Below are 23,155 nucleotides of genomic sequence, written 5' to 3'. Positions count from 1 at the left end.
TGTCTGACACTGCTGGTTATTTCTCTCTCACAAGGTTGAATGTTTTGTCCCACCTGGTTTGTACAATGATCTCTAATTACCATACCTGAGTTTAAACATGTCAAACTATCCATTTAATGATATGGCAGAAAAACACAATACTAGAGTATTGTAGGAAGAATAAATCTAACTATGGTAACTTATATCGAGATTAAAAATGATGGCATATTAGACACAAAAGAATATTTCACAGGTGTTATGTCCTCGGCATACCTTTCAGGTCGAGGTTCTTGGCCCCGTTGATGCTCTGACTCGTGGCTGTGGCATCTACTTTCAGTGTGTGGGTGTTGCTGTTGTCTCGGGTGATGGCCACATTGTGCCACTGGTTGTCATTCAGCGCCCTGTCACTTTTACCCTTGATGAGATTGGGCCCATTTCCAAGGTCAAAGACATAGTGGATGTATCTGCAAGAGAAATGGTACTGAGAGTTACACAAAATACTTTCCTATTTCCTTACATATGGCCTGGAGACAATAATGTCCGTTTATAATGTAAAGTCTTGGGTCTGAGATTGGGCCTGACCATAACTCATGGAGCATACAGTGTCATGATCCTTGTTTTGTGTCTGTTTCCTGTTTTATTTTTGAAATGTTTTCCCTTTGTTGTCTCATGCTTAGTTTACTTCCTGTCTTTGGTTTTCCTTGTGTCTGATTGTTTCATTGTTGTCACTTGTTGTGAGGCTACTTTTGGATTAAAACTTTGGAAACATAAAATCCCTTTTTTAATTTGTATAATTAAAACATCCAGAGCTGTGCATGTGTCCACTTGACGGATGTAGCTCCATTATTCCCTCCTTTTGCAGTTCTGTTTGTGGGTGCTAACAGTGTCTGCTGCTACTGGCCTTTTCCTCTGAAGTGAATGCCAGCCAGGGGAGCCATGATGCTATTTGAGCAGTGAAAGTTAACCAAAATAACAAAGTTCCAGAGAGTAATGCTGAGCAACCTGCTCCAAACAATAGGGCAGATTTTTTTTTTTTGGTTGCTATGTATGTTTACTTTGTTTTGGTTGTAGTCATGTGCAGTGCCTGGATAACCTGCTGTTGTAAGACAAACAGGTTCAGAATGTGGGATCAATCACCTGGCTCAGCTATATGGGTTTATGGTCGGTGTGTATCTTTAATTTTGAAAGTTTGTTTTTTGGGTCCTGGTGGCAGAGGGAGAACAAGGTTTTTGTTTTGTCTTGACAAAACTGGACTGCTTCCCCGGATGGAGCATACAGCTGGCGTAGGCCTGAGTATAACTTCTGCAAAGGCAGAAACAATAAGTTTAGCTCTGGCTGAATCAGAGGTAACTGCTAACTGCTAAAAAAGTGCTGTGTCTCTGAGGGACTTAACACTCTACTCCCTTAGAAGACAGCCAAGATTGAAGATAGGGGCGAGTGAACTCAGACTTCAGGTTTTCATGATACTACATTATTTTTGAAAAGCTCTTATGTCTGATGGAATGATTCGAGGGTACTCATCAGTTTGCAGCGGTGAAAGCAGAATGGTGCAGTGTGTGGTGTTGACAACAGAGCGGGGCAGGCCCAGTCATTTAGCATACCATTGCACTAGATATCTCTGCAACACAATACACACCCCTCACTGACACAACACTCTGACCTCTTCCCCCTCTGTTGATAATGGTCATGTTTGAACGTTTTAATATTACACTTTTGGCCATATTTTAAACATGCAGTTTAAGCAATGAGCTGAAACACACTGTAACGGTCAATGGAGCTGAGAGGAGAGGCACGATGATAATCCTTCGTATGTTCACCAGTGTGTCTCCTTCCACATTGTACATTCATACATTATTTCAAAGATATTGGTAACAGCTAATGTTACTGAGCCTTTTAATGTATATAAGGTAACAATAAAACATACCCTTTAACCAATTCTACAGCAATAAAATCATTGCCATCTCCAGAGTTGAAGATGATGAAGCCGTCGGGGGAGGTGGTCTTGAACTGGAAGAAGAGGTGCATGGATGCGTAGGCCTGCAACGTTGCCAGGCTCAGATAGCTGCTCTTGGATTTGAAGGTGACGGGGTCGGCGATAATAGAACGAACTCCAAAGCGGGCGTTGAGCTCACAATAATCAATGTCCCCATTCTTGCACAGGTCGATGTACAGCATGCCATTAAATCTGAAGAAAAACAGGAAAAGGCACTCAAATGATCGTCTTACTTGATCCTCTACTTCAGGAAAAAGGATCATAAAAAAAACTGTCGAAAGTGTGGGTGTTGGAGACCAATATTCAAATCAAATCCACAGTAAATGACATGATGGCTTCTTGAAAAAAAGCACTGTGCGACATGGGCGATCATATTGAATATAATCATTCTTCTGTTTTTCTTAATAAGTGTATATATTTTTTTCTTTACTTTACTGTAATATTTTATTTTATTCAATTTATTTTCTCTTATTTAAAGTTTTTCTTATATTTACTATTTGTTCTTTAATAAAAACAAATTTGCTGACGAATCATTTGTCTTGTCAGTTACAAGGTATCTTTTTTCACATTATTTTATATATATTACATTTATATACATTTTTAAAATATTTTTGTCTCGTGGAAAGAACAAAAGTCAAACATTAACCAACAAACACAACATGTGATGTCAAACCAATTTGTTGACATGTAACCTTGTCATTTGATGAACTGCAGGGATGGAAGCAATAGTTGGTGAAATGTTAAACATGTTTAAACCGTAAAGTAAGTAGTTGTACCTGAGGCTCTGCAGATGACCGATGAAGCTGGACGGGATGCTGGAGACAAAGCGACGCTCCGTCATTATACCAGTTTCGATGTTGTGGAACTCCAGGCGAGTGTGGTCACCCACCATTTGGCCTGAAGAGGGGGAGGGTGGAGGGGATGGGTTGAAAAGAAAGACAAAAACGAAAAGAAAAGAGAACACTGTCTGACACTAACACAAAAGGGCTGATTTAAGGAGAAAATTACATTAACAGTATTAGATAAATGCAGTCGGTGACTAAAGCTTACATATCTACATCTTGTCTTTACTGCAGAATTACATATTGATGTATCAATCTCTATGGCAATACACCACAGCATGGTGTGATACCACTGACAAGTCAACGCTAAAATTCATCTTCAAGCATGAACCGAGTTGTGGGTGTGTACCTTCTGCTACATCATCGTCAACAGTTAGCTTGTAGGTTTTTCCGCGTCGCACCACTCTCACTGTATGCCATTCATTGTCATTGAGCTTTTGCCCAGCATACAGAGTCTCCGGTCCCTTGCCTGAGAACAACGGTCAATCACAAAGTTAAAGACATCCTGCGCCCAAAACCAAACTTTTGTTTTCCCTCTTTCGAATCATTGTCAGAATTCTACAACCAGCTTAGCTTAGCTTGAAAAAGGCTTTAAATCTGTTTGTCAATATCTTTCTTACACCTCTGGAAAACAAATGTTTGGTTTTGTCAGTGAAAAACACAAAGAAAAAGTGTAAAATACTTGACATTTGTATTTCTTCTAAAACACCTGAGCAATATGAACTGAGTCAAGGCTTTGAAATCATTTAAACAGAAAGAGAAAGAGAAAGGGTATCGACACAATTGCTTTTACTCATTTCGGATTATAAACACCTTTATATTTTCCTTGCTTCATTCCTTTCTTTTATTTCTGTTTTTATTACTCTTTCTTAAATTTATTTAGAATATGTCATTTCAATCGAAACAACCGAAAACAGCACAGCTTCCCCAAATCAGGATTATTTTATTTTTCACAGTTCAGTAGATTTGAACCAGGAGCCAAATTATTCACATTAGGGCCCACATATGTGGGCACAGAGCAAAAGGCTAACAAATGCTCAGCCTGTTTCTCTGCCAACTTAAGATCCAATCAGAAAGGATATTTTTACTGGAGACAAGGCAAACCATATCCATGGCCTCATGATGAGTAAAAGCAATCCATATTTATTTGTAAAAATGTTTATACTTTTTAGATTTAATGCACGTATTACATCTTCCAACATTACAGAACACTCCTGCATATTCTGCCCTTTTCTGCCAGTCCAAATTATATATTTAGTCCATTTGACATAACTAATAACACGTCTTTAGAGAGACACATACATTAATATACAATTTTAATATATAATAGCTTTTGTTTTGAGGATAGATAAGTAAACAACAACGGTATATGAGTTGGCATTAACATGCATGTTGCTCATGGTTAATAATAATTATACTGTACATTTGTATTATAATGTTTTCCCTGGATTTAAATGACCTCATTGGTTTCCTTATCTTGATGAAAAAAGATTGCATTGTGCCTGGAAACTTTTGGATCCCTACAAATCCAGATAAGGTCTAAAGGTGTGAACAGCGGAGGGGTTTATGAGCTTCAGCTTGAGTTTGGATCTGGTCACTATGCCATTTCTCACCATTGGGATTTATTGATGATACCTTTAGGTACTTCTGTTTGTGTTAGGCTGTGTGCTGGACTACATGCATAATGTTTACATTTTTATTAATGCTTCAACATGTAAAACAAATATATACAAATTATTCATTCTCTATAATTAGTCACCAGATGGAAGGATTTATTGTAGACTTGTTAGAAAAAGGGTTTTTGGGGGATTACAAATTAGGTCAAGGATATATGTTGAACATCGACATCAACAGTATTCAAATAATAAACAAGCTTTCCAATTAAAGCGTTTAGAGCAGTTAAAGCTTGGATAAAAATAAAAAAACCCACCTCTCAGATGGTAAGCCGTTACTGTCATAAATGATTTAATGTGCTGAATTGGCGTTCAATATGCTAACCTACAAATGGTGGCAGAGTGAAATACAATATATATGTATGTGGTTACTACTGAGCAAAATGGTCAAGTGTTTCTTTCTGATAGCAGTTTGAGAAAAGGTGAGGGCGGTGCAGGATTCACATTTTAAAAAAGACATTTCATTTAAAGAAATAACATCAACATAGCATCAACATAGAAAGCAAAATGAAACTTGAGTGTTAACTTACTGGAGTTACAGTTTATCCTGATACAGTCTAGATGGGGAAGAATAAATGACAGATGAAATTGCATCCTTCAAGGTTACTGCTGCAGACATCCAAAAACAAAAAGTCCACCCTTCCGGGGACGTACACATGCAAGAAGGCAGCCATTTTATTCATTTAGTTTAATTCATTCTATGCTAAATTACCAGGAAATAGATTCTATATTTTTAAGATTTCCAAAAACATATCTTAAAAGTTAATAAGGTAAAGCATGGATTTGACATATAAATGTACTGGTTGTTACAAGCTGCTTTTCTAGAGTTGTGTTACCCTTAGAACCAGACTTCAAATTTAAAAATTGTTTAGGCACAGTATTTACAGTAAAATGGCCACTTATAGAACCAGCTACATGAATGTTTCAACCCAACACTGCCTGTCCCATTTTAGATTTACATATTCAGATTAGAACAGTCAAAGTCTCTGGCTCCAAAGCCTCTGTACCGGCATGGTGGAAGCAGCTATCCGTTTTAGAGCCATCGATCTTTGAAAAGTCAGGGAATCAATTTGCTGTTTAAACAGCAGTAAGGTTAAATTTGCAGTGTGATGATGTGATCTGTAAGCAGTCCCACTGAGGCCAGAATGACTGCTGTGTTCAGCTGTGAGACAGTGAGGGTTGGTCACCATGTGGCTGGTGGTTTCATGTGTCGTCAACCGCAACAGAAAAGTGGGAGCAAACAGCCACGATCCAATCAGCACCAGCACCATGCAGAGGCACAACAACCCCAACCATCAGATATGCAACTCTATCCTACGCCTATTGTCACTAAAATAATCCAAGGCTAGATATTAAAATTTTACATGTTAAAAAAGTGCAGAAATTCACACAGATTAACATAGGTTAAGAAATGATATAAACTCTGACCAATTAGAGCTGCATAACATGAACATTTTACCTGGTATCTGGGATATTACGTTCATGAATGAACTTAATGAGTAAATAGGGTGTTTATGTGGTATGGCAAACCAGCCAACATCTGCCGACAGTGCCATTACTCTTACATTTTATCATTTTAAAAACACATATTGTATATGTATATGTGACTGATTTTTCATTCTTTAAAAGATTATGACTGAAAATGTTTTTGGGGTCACAGCCACCTGTAGGTTTTGCTGGGCTCTGTTCTCGGGCTGTTCGCCTGACGGGCCGCAGGCTTAAGGCCTTTGAAGGGGTGAATACCATCTTTTGACAAAGCAGGATGAAAAATGGAGTTGAACAGGAAACATAAAAACTAAAAACTGAAAAAGCATAAAGCATAATCTTCCAGAAAAGACACCATCATCAGCAAAGTAAACCAGTGCCCAGAACAGGAGGGTGACAGAGGGATGGACAGAACCATGAGGTTAGTGAGAAAGACAAGAAGTTTCTTCTGATGTCCTGATTAAAAATTGTTAAATGGTGGACTGAAGATCAGTGGACATACTTGGTGGAAATCAGTTATTAGAAAGTCTCAGCACAATTGGGTCTTTAACTAGAAACTTAGCTAACCAGACTTTAAAGACCAGTGTCTCTTAATTATAATGCATATTCTTTATATTCTGTGCTGTGACTGTCTCAAAAGTTATGTACACAAGAATATGGATATGACTATGGTTTGTTTGTTTGTTTCAAAGATGGGCCAAACATGTTTACCATTATAATACATTAAGTTATGATGTGTAGACTAATATGTTAAATGGTAAATGGTTGAATTCAGTAAGCAGTCCATGGTTCTATGTGTGCAAAGCATTAAAGGACATGCACAAAAGTTCCAAAGTTAGAAACCTTAAGGCATTATAGGGATGAGTTACTGACACAAAAAGAAAACTGTGAATAAAAAGATAGAAGTGAAAGGAGAGGTCACTGCTGAACAGTGAACAGTCTCACGGTAAAGGTGGAGCTGTGGAGGCAGATGGGGGAGGGGGGATCCGGAGCATACGATACCTAGGTTGACCGTGAGTTTGACACGACCCCCGTCCAACTCTAGCCTGAGCGTGTCGGCTGAGTCTCGGGAGGTGGTGGCCATTAGGAGGCCGTACGCCCGCTGAGAGCGGAACCGCAGCGAGACGTCCTCCGCCTCAGTGTGCATGATGTTCGGCATCACCACCTTCATATACATGCTGCCATCATAGGAGAGGATGGAAGCCTCTATGTGAAAGAAATAAAGAGCATACAGTCATGTTAGCAATATTTCATATCCATTTTATTAGCTAGGAGCTGATGCTGTATAAATATTCCATAAGTCCTGGCAGTGGCTCTCGGGCTGGGTGTTGGTCAGCTGGTCCAGCCCTTGTTTCAGAGCAGGACTGCATTAACCTATGCTCCAGAGGACACTGTGACTTGTTAGTGAACCTTTTAGAAACTCTATGAATCACCATTGCATAAAAACATATTAAGGCTTGTCTCTTGTCCTGAACTTGTTACTATGTTAACAAAGATTTAACATGGTTTGAGTGGAAAACTATTTTGTTCAATCCCATATCAAATATGAAAAGACTCTTGAAAGTATTGTATTCAATGATTGCAATGTTATGTTCAATATCTGTTCCTTTGTTTCTTAATCTTTGTATGTGTCCTTGTGAATGGAGCGGTTATGGTGCAGCTGTGGCTCCTGGTAAGACCCATGACAAGTCCATAAATATTTAGACAGACACAAAGTATATCTAATTTTGGTTCTCTACATTACCACAATGACATTTAAATGAAACAATTCAGATGCAGTTGAAGTGCAGACTTTCAGCTTTAATTCAGTGGGTTGAACAAAAAGATGGCATAAACATGTGAAGAACTAAAGCATTTTTTAAACACAATCCCTTCATTTCAGGGGCTCAAAAGTAATTGGAGAAATTCAATAACTGACAATAAAATGTTAATTTCTAATATTTGGTTGAAAACCCTTTGTTGGCAATGACTGCCTGAAGTCTGGAACTCATGGGAATCACCAGACACTGGGTTTCCTCCTTTTTAATGCTCTGCCAGGCCTTTAGTGCAGCGGTTTTCAGTTGATGTTTGTGGGCCTTTCTTTCTGAAGTTTAGTCTTTAACAAGTGAAATGCATGCTCAAATGGGTTGAGATCAGGTGACTGACTTGGCCCTTCAACAATTTTCCACTTCTTTGCTTTAATAAACTCCTGGGTTGCTTTGGCTGTATGTTTTGGGTCATTGTTCGTCTGTATTATGAAACGCCGCCCAATCAATTTGGCTGCATTTCGCTGGATTTGAGCAGACATTATGTCTCTGAACACCTCAGAATTCATCCGGCTGCTTCTTTCCAGAGCCACATCGTCAATAAACACTAGTGACCCAGTGCCACTGGCAGCCATGCATGCCCAAGCCATAACACTGCCTCTGCCGTGTTTTACAGATGATGTGGTATGCTTTGGATCATGAGCTGTACCACGCCTTCTCCATACTGCTTTCTTGCCATCACTCTGGTAGAGGTTGATCTTAGTTTCATCTGTCCAAAGAATGTTCTTCCAGAACTGTGCTGGCTTTTTTAGACATTTTTTTTTTGCAAAGTCCAATCCAGCCTTTCTATTTTTGAGGCTTATGAGTGGCTTGCACCGTGCAGTGTACCCTCTGTATTTATTTTCATGCAGTCTTCTCTTTATGGTAGACTTGGACATTGATACACCTACCTCCTGGATAGTGTTTTTCACTTTGTTGGCTGTTGTGAAGGGGTTTCTCTTCACCATGGAAATGATTCTGCGATCATCCCCCACTGTTGTCTTCCGTGGACTTCCAGGTCTTTGTGTGTTGCTGAGTGCACCAGTGCTTTCTTTCTTTCTCAGGATGTACCAAACTGTAGATTTTGCCACTCCTAATATTGTAGCAATTTCTCAGATGGGTTTTTCCTGTTTTCGCGGCTTGTTTCACCTGCATGGAGAGCTCCTTTGACCGCATGTTGCTTCACAGCAAAATCTTCAAAGTGCAAGCACCACACCTCAAATCAACTCCAGGCCTTTTATCTGCTTAATTGATAATGATATAAGGAAGTAATTGCCCACACCTGCCCATGAAATAGCCTTTGAGTCAATTGTCCAATTACTTTTGGTCCCCTTTAAAATAGGGTGGCACATGTGAAGGAGCTGAAACTCCTAAACCCTTGATCCAATTTGAATGTGGATACCCCCAAATGAAAACTGGGAGTCTGCACTTTATGTACATGTACATTGTATAACTATAATTGGAATATGTTTCAGTAAACAGGTATAAAACAAAACGTGTCAGTTTCCAAATATATATGGACATAACTGTATGGCAACGATACAAAAGGGTGCGGTTACCTACGTTTCCTTTGATTGTGGTTCATAAGGATTTACAAACAGACGCAGACAGAACCTTAATCAAAATGCTTGTAGTTATGAGGGTTTGTCATTCATAGTCCATCACTGTCTGAACCCGAAGTCCTTTGTCAATCGCTTCCGTTCACATCTCTTCTCTCCTCCCTACGACGTCTGTTCTCAACAGGTGCTCTATTGGCAGCCAATCAAAAGGACGGTGCGGTGTATATAATTACTGATCATTAACCTTAAACTCATACAGGTTTTGCTTATGTGGATACAAGAAGCACTGTCAGCAGGAGCAGAGCAGACAGAGTGAGGTACTATAACAGCTATCAGCTGATGCCTACCAGAAGAGGAATCCACAGATACCTCTCAGCTGCAGGAGTTGTGGATTAGCTGTCTAACATGGCTCTTTTTAGTCTGCGTCCTAAATCTGACTGCAAAGAGCTGAACTGCTTTCCTGTTCCTCAAACGCCCTGACGGCATGCTGTGGCTGTGCTTAATGCCATCACTGAGTGATGTAATGCTTCCAAGCTGTGATGAAACATCAGGCGGACTCAACTTGCTGGATGTCTACCTGCTTTATTAACTAGCATTACTTACACTCGTTCCGTGTGTATATACTCTGAATCAATGTTATGCTATTCTCTTGTACTGCCACCAAGTGGCGCATAATCAAATGAGAGTATAATACATTCTGAAGAATATCACCTTGCCCCTTTTTTATTTTACTATTGCCTTTGGCTGTATTACTGTAGTGAACATTACAGTCATCTGCTGTAACAGTATATTTAAGAGATGTGCATTCACATTTGAGACTTAAACACATAACCCGTAAATAATAAATACAAAAGTGTTTTTTTTAGTAGGAAAAATTAGCATTTCTATATTGATCATGGACTACTCACACATTCACATTATTCGCGATGATGAAATCCTAAGTAGTCTGAAAACTGAGAGAATTGCTGCTGTTGAATAGGGGGGCCATTATACATTTTTACCACTCTGGGGATTCCAAACATGGAGAAGACGTTGTCCATGACCGGAATACTCTGCAGTTGGAAGAGGTCCATAAAAGTGGTCAATGTCTGGAAACCACACCTTTGTTCTGAGTGTTCATGTTGTGATCAAACAGTCTCATACCATGTGTTGTGAGTGACATGAGTGATCACCTGTTGAAGGATTCGTTCTTTAAGTGTCTCTGCTTTGTTTTTTGTGAGTAACATAGCTTTGGGTGTTACATCAGTTGCAATAAAGTTAACGTACTATTCTGCTACCTTTGCTGCTCGTGGGCTGTCACCTGTGTGAGAAGGTAGAGGGTGTCGACAGATGTAGTCAGCTGGAATTTAGCTCCCTTTCTGTATTCCACCTTGAAGTCATATGGTTGAAGCCTGAATCCCCATCTTTCAATCCTCTCAGGTGGTTTTTACCTGGGACTGTTCCATATGATTTCCATAGATGTACAATTGGAAATGCTCACAGCACCACACAATAGTTAGTACTTCTTTTTCCATCTGGGAGTATCTCCTCTCTACATCACTGAGAGACCGTTTTGCATATGCTATTATGTCCCTCACCCCTGTCGTGGATCCGAGACTTTAACACTCACAACATTAATAAATAGAAACACATTAAGACACAGACACAGAAATGGATGAGGTTAAATATTTTCAAGGTTTCAAGGTTTTATTGGTCATATGCACAGCATATACAACGTATATGTTGGCAATGAAAATCTTATATCCCATGCTCCTCCAACAATACAGATATTTAAGGATGTGAAATATATACATATGTGGAATACATTGAAAGTATTTAAATACTTTACAATGTTGAATGAGGAGGTATACACAGATGCATATATATATATATATATATATATATATATGCACACACACACACACATATATATATGCACACACACACATATATATATATATGCACACACACACACATATATATATATATTTATATATCACCTTGCCCCTTTTTATATATATAATGCACAGCTTTGTATGATTTGTGTTTTAGTTTCAGCTTCCTCATGGTAAACTTACAGCTATTAGCCAACATCCTTAGCCTTGTGTGATAACAGTCCAACGTTTCCCTTGGGTCTTGCTTTGCTCTTCTGAAGATTTACACTTAAAACTTTAGGTTTCTCTTGGGAGAGAATTATGCAGTTGACTTCTGCTTAATGTCTGCATATTTGTCATCATCTCCTGCTAATGTGTCGTAGATATCATGCACCTGTTCTCCCGCTAAGCGCAGCATTGATGCCTTTAGCCTAGCATCTTCAGTTTTGAACACTCGGTGTTTCTACCATGAAGATTCTTAACCTAACTTCTTGATTGAACCTAACGTAACCTAACTTCCTGATTGGGACAGGAACTGCGTTTTCTAAGGAACACACTGCTGTCCCATGCACAAAAGTTTAATACACACTTAAAAAACACCCCAAAGATGTTCATTAAAATAGCCTACAGCGGGTAAAATAAGCATTGAACACGTCACCATTTTTCTCAGTAAATATATTTCTAAAGGTGCTATTGACATGAAATTGTCATCAGATGTCAGTAACAACCCGTGCAATCCACACATGCAAAGACATCAAACCATAGATGTCCATAAATTAAGTTATGCATATTAAAATGGAATGACACAGGGGAAAAAGTATTGAACACACAAACTGAAATTTATTTAATACTTCGTACAAAAGCCTTTGTTGGTAATGACAGCTTCAAGACGCCTCCTGTATGGAGAAACTAGTCGCATGCATTTCTCAGGTGGGATTTTGGCCCATTCTTCCACACAAAAAGTCTTCAAGTCTTGAAGGTTCCGTGGGCCTCTTCTATGAACTGATCTTTAGTTCTTTCCATAGATTTTCTATGAAACAATTGTACCTGCTAATTCCAGATCTTTCTGAAGGTCTCCACAAGTGGTCCTTGGCTCTTGGACTACTCTTCTGATAATTATTTTCACTCCTCTTTCATAAATCTAGCGAGGAGCACCTGGTCGTGGCTGGTTTATGGTGAAATTATGTTCTTTTCCACTTCCGGATTAAGGCCCCAACAGTGCTGGAACATTCAGGAGTTTAGAAATCCTTCTGTAATGCCATCAGTATGTTTTGCAACAATAAGGTTGCGAAGGTCTTGAGAGAGCTCTTTGCTTTTACCCATCATGAGATCTTTCTTGTGTGACACTTTGATAATGAGAGACCTTTTTATAGGCCATCAGTTGGGACTGAACCAGCTGATATTAATTTGCACTGACAAGGGGCAGGATTGCTTTCTAATTACTGATAGATTTCAGCTGCTGTCTTGACTTTCCATGCCTTTTTGCACCTCCCTTTCTTCATGTGTTCAATACTTTTTCCCTGTGTCATTCCATTTTAATACACATGGGTCATTATCATTATAAAGTGCCTTTCAAGGTCCCAGTCAGAATCACACATTTATTTTCAATTTAATGCAACATAATGATGTTTTGAGTTTGTATTTCAAATGTATAATCATTAAGACATACATCTATACTATATTTACCATCTTAGAGTTATTTTGTATTAATTTGTACCATTTTCTTTAAGTGTGTGTAGGCGATTTTGCCATGTCCCTCACACAATAGTGGGAGCAACTATGAGTATAATAAAGTCATTAAATTAAACAAAATTAAAATTATTTTTTATGGTCTTATTATTATTGACAAGAACTTTCATAAATGGGTAATTCTAGTAGTCTTCAACAAATATTTAATATACATATTAAGTATTTATATACATGTCCCTCAAATCAGTGTCCACCCTGTCATTATGTTGTAACTGGCCCTTTAATGCGGTAGCTGATGTCATCGGTGACATCATGACCACCATTTTGACACTCTTCAGTGATGGTTGACACACATGACCCCTTATCAGTAAGTATTTACACCTTAATTTCACAATTTTCTTCATATTGTCTTTGTTGTAACTTAATAGCTTACAGTTTAGGATTGGTGATTTGATCTGTTTGTTGATTTGATGTATGGAAAGCTGCTGAAGGTTTTGTTGCTATTTGCAGTTAGAAGGAGAGTTGGAAATAGTTGTATTTGTTGTGTTCTATGTGATTGATGTTGATTTGAGATGTGTTTTCTGTTCTATTGCCTAACAAAGGGTTAAGAAACTACCAGAATGCTTAGCGGCTAAAACAAGAGTTACGCGCGTTTTTCCTTAGAATAAATAGAAGTGCCACGTATACGAAAAATTACTAGCATACATGGAGCTGTTGATTATATGTTTTGTGAAGTTTGCTGAACGTGTAATGGTCGCTACTGATTTCCCTACATAAAGAAGCCTTTGTTTCATATCCGACGTCCTGCTGTTTATTTTGGAGGTAGTTAAACTACATTTTTTTTGGTGCCGAAACCCGGGAATAAGATGAGCCAGGAGGACTCAATTGGAGATGCAGCCGGAGCTGCGGGAATGACAGGAGACGAACGTCGGACAGAAGCGGAAAGAATGAGACGAAAGCGAGGTACAATCAGAGGTGCCACTACAAGACTTATTAATCATATTGACTCAGAAATGGCCAAGCCAGATCCAGATACTGATCACTTGAGCACTTTATTGGAAATGCTGTCGGCTAAGGAGGACAGTCTGTCTGAACTCGACCACGGAATAGAACGGCTAACTGCGTTGGATGACTTGGAAACGGAGATCGAAGCGTCCGAGGAATACAAGCAACGTGTCATCATGTCCAGGAGCCGTGCGCAGCGCACGATAAAGAAAATGGAGGAGGTGAACCAAAGCGCAGCACATCCAAGAGTGAGTGACGCTTCAGGTAACTCAGTGCCACAGAGACAATCAGTAAAGCTACTAAGGTTGATTATTGACAAATACAATGGAGATGTCAGTATGTGGCAAGAGTTTTGGAGCCAATATGAGACTGCTATACACGAAAATGATGCACTGTGCAAGAGAGAGAAATTTACCTATCTGAAAACCTACCTCACTGGTGCAGCTGCAAAGGCAGTAGCAGGACTGGTGTTAACAGATGTAAATTATGACAGCGCAATCACTTTACTGCAAAACAGATTTGGAAGGAAAGATCTGGTGATCAGTGCTCACATGTCAAAGCTACTAAATCTAAACCCTGTAAAGAAATCATCTGATGTGAATGCATTAAGGCGGTTATATGATGAATGTGAAATTCAGATTAGGAGCTTGGAGTCACTGGGTGTAGTGTAAGAAACCTACGGAAGCCTACTATGCCCAATCTTACTGCAGATGATTCCAGATGACATAGCTCTTGAATATAGTCGTCAGAGGGGAGTGGATGATGAATGGAAGGTTGCTGAAATAGTCACATTCCTACAGAAGGAGGTTCAGAGCAGGGAAAGAGCACTGCAAATGACAAATTCATACAGAACAGAACATAAAGCAGAAAACAAGCCATGGAAGCAGTCACGTTCATTCAATGAAGTGAAAATGAAAGGACCTATCATGCAATCTGCTGCTGCACTGCACACAGCCAGCCAGAAGACATACAACTGTTTGTTCTGTGACAGTGCAGAACATAAATCTGAACATTGCCCAGATCACAACGTTCCTGAACGCAAAGACAAACTCAAGAAAATGGGAAGATGCTTTGTGTGTTTAGGACGGAAACACATTGCAAGATTCTGCAAGATGAAGGATGTGTCATGTGAAAAATGTGGAAGAAGACATCACATTGCTGTGTGCACGGGTGAGAGAAATGAGGTGCAGCCCCACACTGTTACTGAAGATGCTGTTGTTTCCTCAGTCTTTCCTCATTCAGTGAAGATGAAAACAGATGGACAGAACACTGTGCTGCTCCAAACTGCTAAGGCGTGGGTGCAAGGTCCATCAGGCAGAAAAATAGCTCGCTGCTTACACGATGGAGGCAGTCAGAGAAGCTTCATCCATGAACACCTAGTGAAGAGCCTGAAGTTACCAGTAATCAGACAAGAGACACTCACTCTTCACACGTTTGGCTCCTCTGTCCCCACAAGGTCACAACGCAACACAGTTAAGGTAATCATGGAGAATGTCTGGGACAGCCAGCAGAGAATTGAAATAGAAGCTGTAGAAACCCCACAGGTGTGCTCAGCTGTGATGAAGGTTCCTGGTGACCAGATTCAACATGAGCTTAAGAAAAGGGGACTGCAATGACTGTTTACTCACAGGACCACACCTAAATCCGGATATTCTCAGCGTCCTGATTAGGTTCAGAAAACATGGGATCGCCTTCATGGCAGACATAAAAAAGGCGTTTCTGCAGATATCCCTCGCCGAGAAAGACAGAGACGCAGTGAGGTTCCTGTGGCTCTCGGGCCCACCAAATGGAGAACAGGATGAAAGGCTGCGGATGCTGAGGATGACAAGAGTGGTGTTTGGAGCCTCCCCAAGTCCCTTCTTGCTCGCCGCTACAATCAGAAAGCATCTGCAAAATTATGAAACCGAACAGCCACAAGTGGTAGAGACAATAAGAGAGTCACTCTATGTTGATGACTTTATTGCAAGCTCACGCACTGTGGAAGAGGCTTACTATGTAACAACCAGAGGTCGCGTTAACCGACAAATGTCCGTCATTGACGGATATTTTTTAGCAATGACGGAAAAATCTGAAGGCCGTCCGTCATTTTGACAGATTTTTACAATGATCATTACCAATAATAAACACAACAATAAAAATCACAATTGAAATACCAGGCAAGTTGTGACTGTTGGCTGTTCTGGTGTTCAGTGGGTCGATACATTGTAGCCAGCTGCGCAAGTTCAGCTCCATCGCACTCAAAGCCATGCTCCGATTTAAAACCATTAGCGGTCTGTGCCATTAGCACAGTCTGAGATGTAGCCTATGGCTGCAGTAGTGTAGGCTATCTACCTGTTTCAGTGGGCTGTTTCCCCTTCTCAATCATCTGCAGAAAGCATGTGGGCGTAATTTTGCTATTTAAAAGAGATGCATTGAGTCGTTTGTGTCACTTCGCTGTCTCCTGTACCGCATGCAGAGGGATTTTCTCCCGATGAAGAGAGTGCTGGCAGGGTCGGGAAATCCCTCGTTCAGGGGCTCCTGTCGGCTGCTCATCACTTCGCTAGGGGAAATGTTTCCCGATTTTAGAGCGTTGGCTGAGGTGGCGCTGGTTATCCCAGTGTCTAGTGTTGCAGCTGAGCGGGGGTTCAGCCTTCAAAATAAAATAAAAACCGCCACGAGAAGTCGTCTGTCGGAGGCAAAGGCGCAGCATTTAATGTCAATCGCCTCGGCAGCAGAATCCATTGACACTTTTGATTACACGCAGGCAAGCGCACTGTTCAAATCCATGCGGCCAAGAAGGAAAGTTTGAGCTGCTTGAGCTGTTTGTATTTTCACTATAATTGACTTCGTTCGGCTAAAATAGCCCATCGTTCTAAGGCACAGCCGCTATGTTTTCACAGCTGAAAAAGTTCTGATCGTCAGAAAAGAAATGCATAATAAATAATTATTATTAAAACACGCTTGTTCTGTGAATTATTTTTTTTATGACAATAAGTCAATAAAAAACAATTGAGGCTATTAAATATAAGCATTATGGCTTAGGCCTAATATAACCATTTAAAAGTTAAAATACAATGACAGATAATAATGGACAATGACGGATTTTTTACGACCCTGCCCGTCAAAATGACGGACAATGAAAAAGTCTAGCGCAACCTCTGGTAACAACCACCGCTAAGCAAATGCTGTCAACCGCAGGCATGGACCTCTGCAAGTGGATGATCAACTCTCCTGAGCTGAAGAGGAAATGGGAGGAGAGCACAACAGACCACACACTGGCGCCAGAGACACACGGAGCAGTGCTGAAGGTGTTAGGCTTAGTGTAGAGACCAGAGACCGATGACTTCACCTTTGACCTCAGACCGCTAGTGAGCATTCTAAAGCAAAAGAAGAACACAAAGAGGAGCGTTCTACAGTCATCCGCACGTATCTATGACCCGCTTGGGTTCCTGACTCCCTTCACCATCAGAATCAAGTGCATGTTTCAAGAAATGTGGGAGAGAGGACTCTCCTGGGATGAGGAGCTACCACCCGATCTGACTCGAGAATGGCAACAGTGGTGTTTAGAACTACCCCAGCTACACCAACTCGCCATACCAAGGTGGTACCGAACAGACACGCAGTCAGAGAACAAGCATGCCCTGAAACTACATGTGTTCTGTGACGCCAGTGAAAGAGCTTACAGTGCTGTAGCCTACCTGCAAGGTGAAACTCAAGACGGAGAACCTACAATGAGCCTAGTCGCGTCCAAATCCAGGGTGGCCCCTCTCAAGAAAATGACACTGCCACGCCTAGAGCTCATGGGAGCTGTGATCGGAGCGAGACTAGCAAACAACTTGATGATTACTCTGAAAATGGAACCAATTCAGATAAGAATGTGGACAGATTCTATGATTACGCTGCATTGGATCTGCAGCTCTGCTCAGAAGTGGAAACAGTTTGTCGGAAATAGAGTGACCGAGATCCAGTCACTGACCAACCCAGAGTTATGGTCACACATCGCAGGAAAGATAAATCCAGCTGATCTCCCCACCAGAGGACAAACTGTTGAAAACTTGAAACATAGCCATCTATGGTGGAATGGTCCCAGCTTTGTGACATCAGCCGATCAGTCAGAGGGGACTGATGATGATTATGTTCCAGAAAGGGCGAACACAGAACTCAAGTCGAGTCACCAGGTCACTGTACAGCTTGCTGCAAATGACGCAGACCTCACTGAACCAGTGCTGGAGCTAGCCAGATACAGCAAACTGAAAAGAGTCTTCAGAGTGACAGCCTGGAGAAAGAGATTCATAGCAAATGCTCAAACAAAACCAAAGACAAGAGGAGAACTGACTGCTGACGAGCTCTTCGAGGCCGAAAGGTACTGGATCAAGATAACACAACAACAGAGTTTCAGTCAAGAGATCAAACAACTAAAGACAGGAAAGGGCCTCAGTGACTGTAAGATTAAAGAACTCAAGCCATTCCTGGATGAACATGAACTGCTCAGTGTGGGAGGAAGGCTGCAGCAGTCTGACTTCACATTCAGAGAGCAGCACCCATGGATCCTGCCCAGCAAGCATAAATATTCAGAAATGCTCATACAGTACTGTCATGAGAAGGTGATGCATTCAGGAGTGAGAGACACCCTCGTACAAGTTAGGGAGAGATACTGGATCATGCGCGCAAGGCAGCTGGTCAAGAGTGTTGTGGCAAGATGCACAATCTGCAAAAGATTCAATGCAAAGGCTGGAAGGCAGATCACTGCACCTTTACCAAGGGACAGAATAACTGAATCCCCACCATTCGAAGTCACAGGTGTGGATTTTGCAGGACCGCTTTATGTGAAAGTGGAGGATTCTGTAAAAAAGGCATACATCGCGCTATTCACCTGTGCGGTAACCAGAGCCGTACACTTGGAGCTAGTCTCAGATCAGTCAACAGAGACATTCCTGTTAGCGTTGAAAAGATTCATTGCTAGAAGAGGATTATGCAAGGTAATCTACTCAGACAACGCAAAAACATTCAAGATAGCTGATCAGGACTTGAAAGAGCTGTGGAAAGCCATCAAAGACCCTGAACTGCTGCAGTTCTTCTCAGAAAGGGGAATCACTTGGAGATTCATCGCTGAGCGAGCAGCCTGGTGGGGCGGATTCTGGGAGAGGCTCGTCCGATCAGTAAAAACATGCCTGAAGAAAGTTCTTGGAAGAGCTTCACTCAACTTCGAAGAAATGTGCACAGTCCTGACAGAGGTTGAGGCTACACTAAACTCTAGGCCTCTGACCTTTGTGCATAATGAAGTGGATGAGCCACAGCCACTGACTCCAGCTCACTTCCTGGTGGGTAAACGACTGACCTCTCTACCACCCAAGCCATTCCCAGCTGAAACACAGCACCCAACTGCTAACAAGGCAGAGATCACACGAAGATGGAAGTACAGGCAGAGACTCACAACCAGCTTCTGGAATGCCTGGCGCAAGGATTACCTACTAGACTTGAAGTCAGCACACCGCTGTGACACACCGACACCCACCCCACTGAAAGTGGGTGACGTCGTACTCATTGGAGAAGATCACACACCCAGACAAACCTGGAAACTGGGAAGAATCAAAGAACTGTTTCCAGGCCGAGATGGTCTTGTTAGGTCGTGCTCAGTTCGCACTACATCAGGGACTTTGTTGAGGAGACCTATTCAGTTACTGTATTGTCTGGAGATTTAGATGACCAGAGTAGTTCATCGGGGGGAGAATGTTGTAACTTAATAGCTTACAGTTTAGGATTGGTGATTTGATCTGTTTGTTGATTTGATGCATGGAAAGCTGCTGAAGGTTTTGTTGCTATTTGCAGTTAGAAGGAGAGTTGGAAATAGTTGTATTTGTTGTGTTCTATGTGATTGATGTTGATTTGAGATGTGTTTTCTGTTCTATTGCCTAACAAAGGGTTAAGAAACTACCAGAATGCTTAGCGGCTAAAACAAGAGTTACGCGCGTTTTTCCTTAGAATAAATAGAAGTGCCGCGTATACCAAAAATTACTAGCATACATGGAGCTGTTGATTATATGTTTTGTGAAGTTTGCTGAACGTGTAATGGTCGCTACTGATTTCCCTCATAAAGAAGCCTTTGTTTCATATCCGACGTCCTGCTGTTTATTTTGGAGGTAGTTAATCTACAGCAGCGATACTCAACCCGCGGCTCGCGAGCCGCATGCGGCTCCTTTAAGACTAGTTGCGGCTCTTTTAAGTCCCACTTAAAAAAAATAAAAATCTCAAAAAATCTTTAAAAAACGAAAAACAAAAACATTGTCAGCAGAATTCATCAACATTTCATTATCACTCACAAGTCACGTGTATTAAGCCGCCCCTCCCCCCTCCCTCTGAACAACCAATCACAAATGATTTCAGGTTTCCCGCTCTGATTGCAGGTGCGCGAGATAAATGCTCCGTCACACTGGGAAAACTAGCATACAGCACTACGCAAAAATGGCAAAGGAATATAGGAAAAGAAAATATGAAGAGGAATATCGAACATTTAAAGAGGACTGGGAACTCGAGTTTTTCTTCGTCTCCACCGGTTCGGGAAAATGCATCTGCCTGCTTTGTGACAACGTCATTTCACAATTTAAAAGGTCCAATTTGCAGCGCCATCACGACACAAAACACCCGAAGTTCAGCACCGACTTTCCGAAAGGTGGAGAGCTGAGGGCGGAAAAGCTGGCGAGACTCAAACAGAACCGAACTGCTCAAAAAAACGTATTCCACACTAATACGAGTGAAAGAGCGACAGAGGCATCCTACAAAATCACACATGAACTGATGAAACAGATGAAGCCATATACTGATGGAGAAATGGTGAAGGATTGCATACTGCTGGCTTGTTCAACGTTGTTTCCTGAGAAAAAAGACCTGGAACGAGAGGCAAAACAAATTCACTGTCGGATTCTACTGTAGCTAGGAGGGCATCAAACATTTCAGAGAACATTGCACATACTCTTAAGGACAAACTGTCATCCGCTGAGTTTGTCAGCCTTGCAATGGACGAAAGCTTGGATATCAATGACACGCCACAATTACTCATCTTTATCCGAGCCATCAACAGTAAGTTTGACATTACAGAAGAACTGCTTGACATGGTTTCACTGGAAAATGGAACAACGGGCATTGAAATAAAAAACGCTGTGCTGGAAACATTAGAAAAGTTGAACATTGGACCAGAAAAAATCACAGCATTCACAACAGATGGCGCACCGGCGATGCTTGGTAAGAGGAACGGAGCCGTGGCTTTGTTGAAAGAAACGCTGAAAAACGGCGGGGTTGCTGCTGAGGGTATTTTCTCATACCATTGTATTGTGCATCAACAAGCCTTGTTTGCTAAGTTCAAATGTCTGAATGAAGTGATGGCAAATGTAATCGAAGTGGTTAATTATATCAGGGCCCGTGCAAGAAACCACCTACATTTTAAACTGCTGTGTGAGGAGTTTAACACTCACTATGGAGATTTGGTGTTACACACCGAGATCAGATGGCTGTCTAAAGGACGTATGCTTGCACATTTCATGGACCTGCTTGAACCCCTGAAATCCTTCATTGTCGGCCAAGGGGAGACTTCCCGATTTTCCTTTTTGGATGATGAAGAGTGGGTGCTGTCTGTTGCGTTCCTGTGTGACATTACGCAGCACTTGAACGAACTTAATCTCAAGATGCAGGGAAGAAACAAGACCGTGTATGAGCTCTACACGGCTGTCAGAGTATTCTCTGACAAACTGGATGTACTTGAACGAAGTGTCCGTGGTTCTGATTACCGTTTCTTCCCCACCGTGCAGAAAGTGATGGCGATGCATGCAGACGCTCTCCTGCCCTGTCAATCACAATTCTGTGACGTGCTAACTGAGCTCAAGCAAAACTACACATCAAGATTCCACGACTTCAAGGACCATAGCAATATTTTTCTACTTGTGAAAAACCCATTCCTGATTGAGGTCAATGAAATGAAGCAAATAAGCGACCAGCTCGGACTTGTGCAGCTTCAAATGGAGTTTGTGGAGTTAAAGAGCTCAGATGAACTTCAGCTTCAGTTTCGGATTACAGATGTCGTGGACTTTTGGAAACTGGTGGGGCATCTACCAAATATCTCCAGACTGGCAAGACGCATCATCTCAATGTTTCCGTCCACATACCGGTGTGAAGCAGCATTCTCTGCGCTCTCAAAAATAAAATGTCGCAACCGAAACAGATTGAGTCTGCAGCACACAACAGAGGCCCTTCGGATCGCCGTTTCCAGCACAGAGCCCGACTTCAAATCACTTGTGCGGCAGAAGGAGTGTCAGAAATCACATTGAGTGTGAAGTAAGCACAGCATTACTCTTCTGACAACCCCTGCTGTCTATAATCTGCTGTTATATGGACTGTGATGATCAGTAAACATGCTGTCTGTTATCTGTTGTTATGAGCAGTGATGATCAGCAATGTGTGTTTTGTGGTTGCAGTGAAAATAATAAATCACAGTTATTGCACTGTACATTATGCTTTTCATTCCTTAGTAACATATTACTATGATCCATATTCTCAAATGCATAATGCTTTCAGGGAGGAAAGGAGCGTTTTTGGATTGTGGCTCTTGCAAAAATATTTTTTCGTCAATGTGGCTCCTGATTAGGACAAGGTTGAGTACCACTGATCTACAGTCTTTCTTGTTGCAAGGTGTCGAGCTTAACATGTCCACCCTATCATGGGGATATATTAAAAAATATTATTATTTTTCAAAATGTTTAAATATTGTCATATTTATTTTGAGTTCACCTTCACTACTGCTATCTCTGCTAGCTGAGGGGCCCCCATGTGCTTATCAATTGCTAATCTTAGCTGAAAATGTCCACCCTATCGTTGTCCACCCTGTCATTAATACTTCCCTGATAGGGTGGACATGATGCATGACAGGGGGGACAGGTGGATAGTTTTTTGACTATAATGACAATAATAACGTCATAAAATAACATTATACACACCATTTGTTAACAATAACAATTGAAGTCAGACTGCTGGTTTAAGGGTGTCTTGCGTCTGTTTTAGTTATGAGTCAAAGAGGAGCTGAAATAGCAAAATGCTACCGGGAGCGCCGTGATGCTGACCCTGACAGAAAAAGACAGTATCTTGAAAAAGAGAGGGTCAGGTGGAAGAAGGACAGAGACACTGGAAAAAAAAGGGCATTGATGAGCTGTGTGAGCGAGAGAAGAGGGCAAAAAGAAAGAAGTGGAGAGAGGCAAAAAAAGCAGCCAGAGCAAAGTCCAGGGCCAGCGCTTTGCTTTTGTCGGAGACACCACCCAGCACTCGTGAAA

The 23,155-nt window shown here is 41.2% G+C and overlaps 1 protein-coding gene across 5 annotated transcripts in view; it reads right to left on the bottom strand.

The window, feature by feature from the left end:
* Nucleotides 1-23,155, bottom strand: part of nrxn3a (neurexin 3a) — a 205,770-nt gene that overhangs the window by 51,418 nt on the left and 131,197 nt on the right. For all 5 annotated transcript variants that reach the window (XR_010168054.1, XR_010168055.1, XM_063908905.1 and 2 more), the window contains 6 exons: nt 6,975-7,178; nt 5,018-5,044; nt 3,164-3,283; nt 2,749-2,869; nt 1,904-2,164; nt 253-443 (listed from right to left, as the gene is read on the bottom strand). Coding sequence is in view for 3 of the 5 variants with exons in the window: in XM_063908905.1 (XP_063764975.1) it covers nt 253-443; nt 1,904-2,164; nt 2,749-2,869; nt 3,164-3,283; nt 5,018-5,044; nt 6,975-7,178 (924 nt within the window). In the remaining 2 variants the exon portion in view is untranslated. The remainder of the gene's footprint in view (nt 1-252; nt 444-1,903; nt 2,165-2,748; nt 2,870-3,163; nt 3,284-5,017; nt 5,045-6,974; nt 7,179-23,155) is intronic.

Source organism: Eleginops maclovinus, chromosome 19 (genome assembly GCF_036324505.1).
Source record: "Eleginops maclovinus isolate JMC-PN-2008 ecotype Puerto Natales chromosome 19, JC_Emac_rtc_rv5, whole genome shotgun sequence".
NCBI lineage: Eukaryota > Metazoa > Chordata > Actinopteri > Perciformes > Eleginopidae > Eleginops > Eleginops maclovinus.
This window is presented reverse-complemented; position numbering and strand designations above follow the sequence as displayed.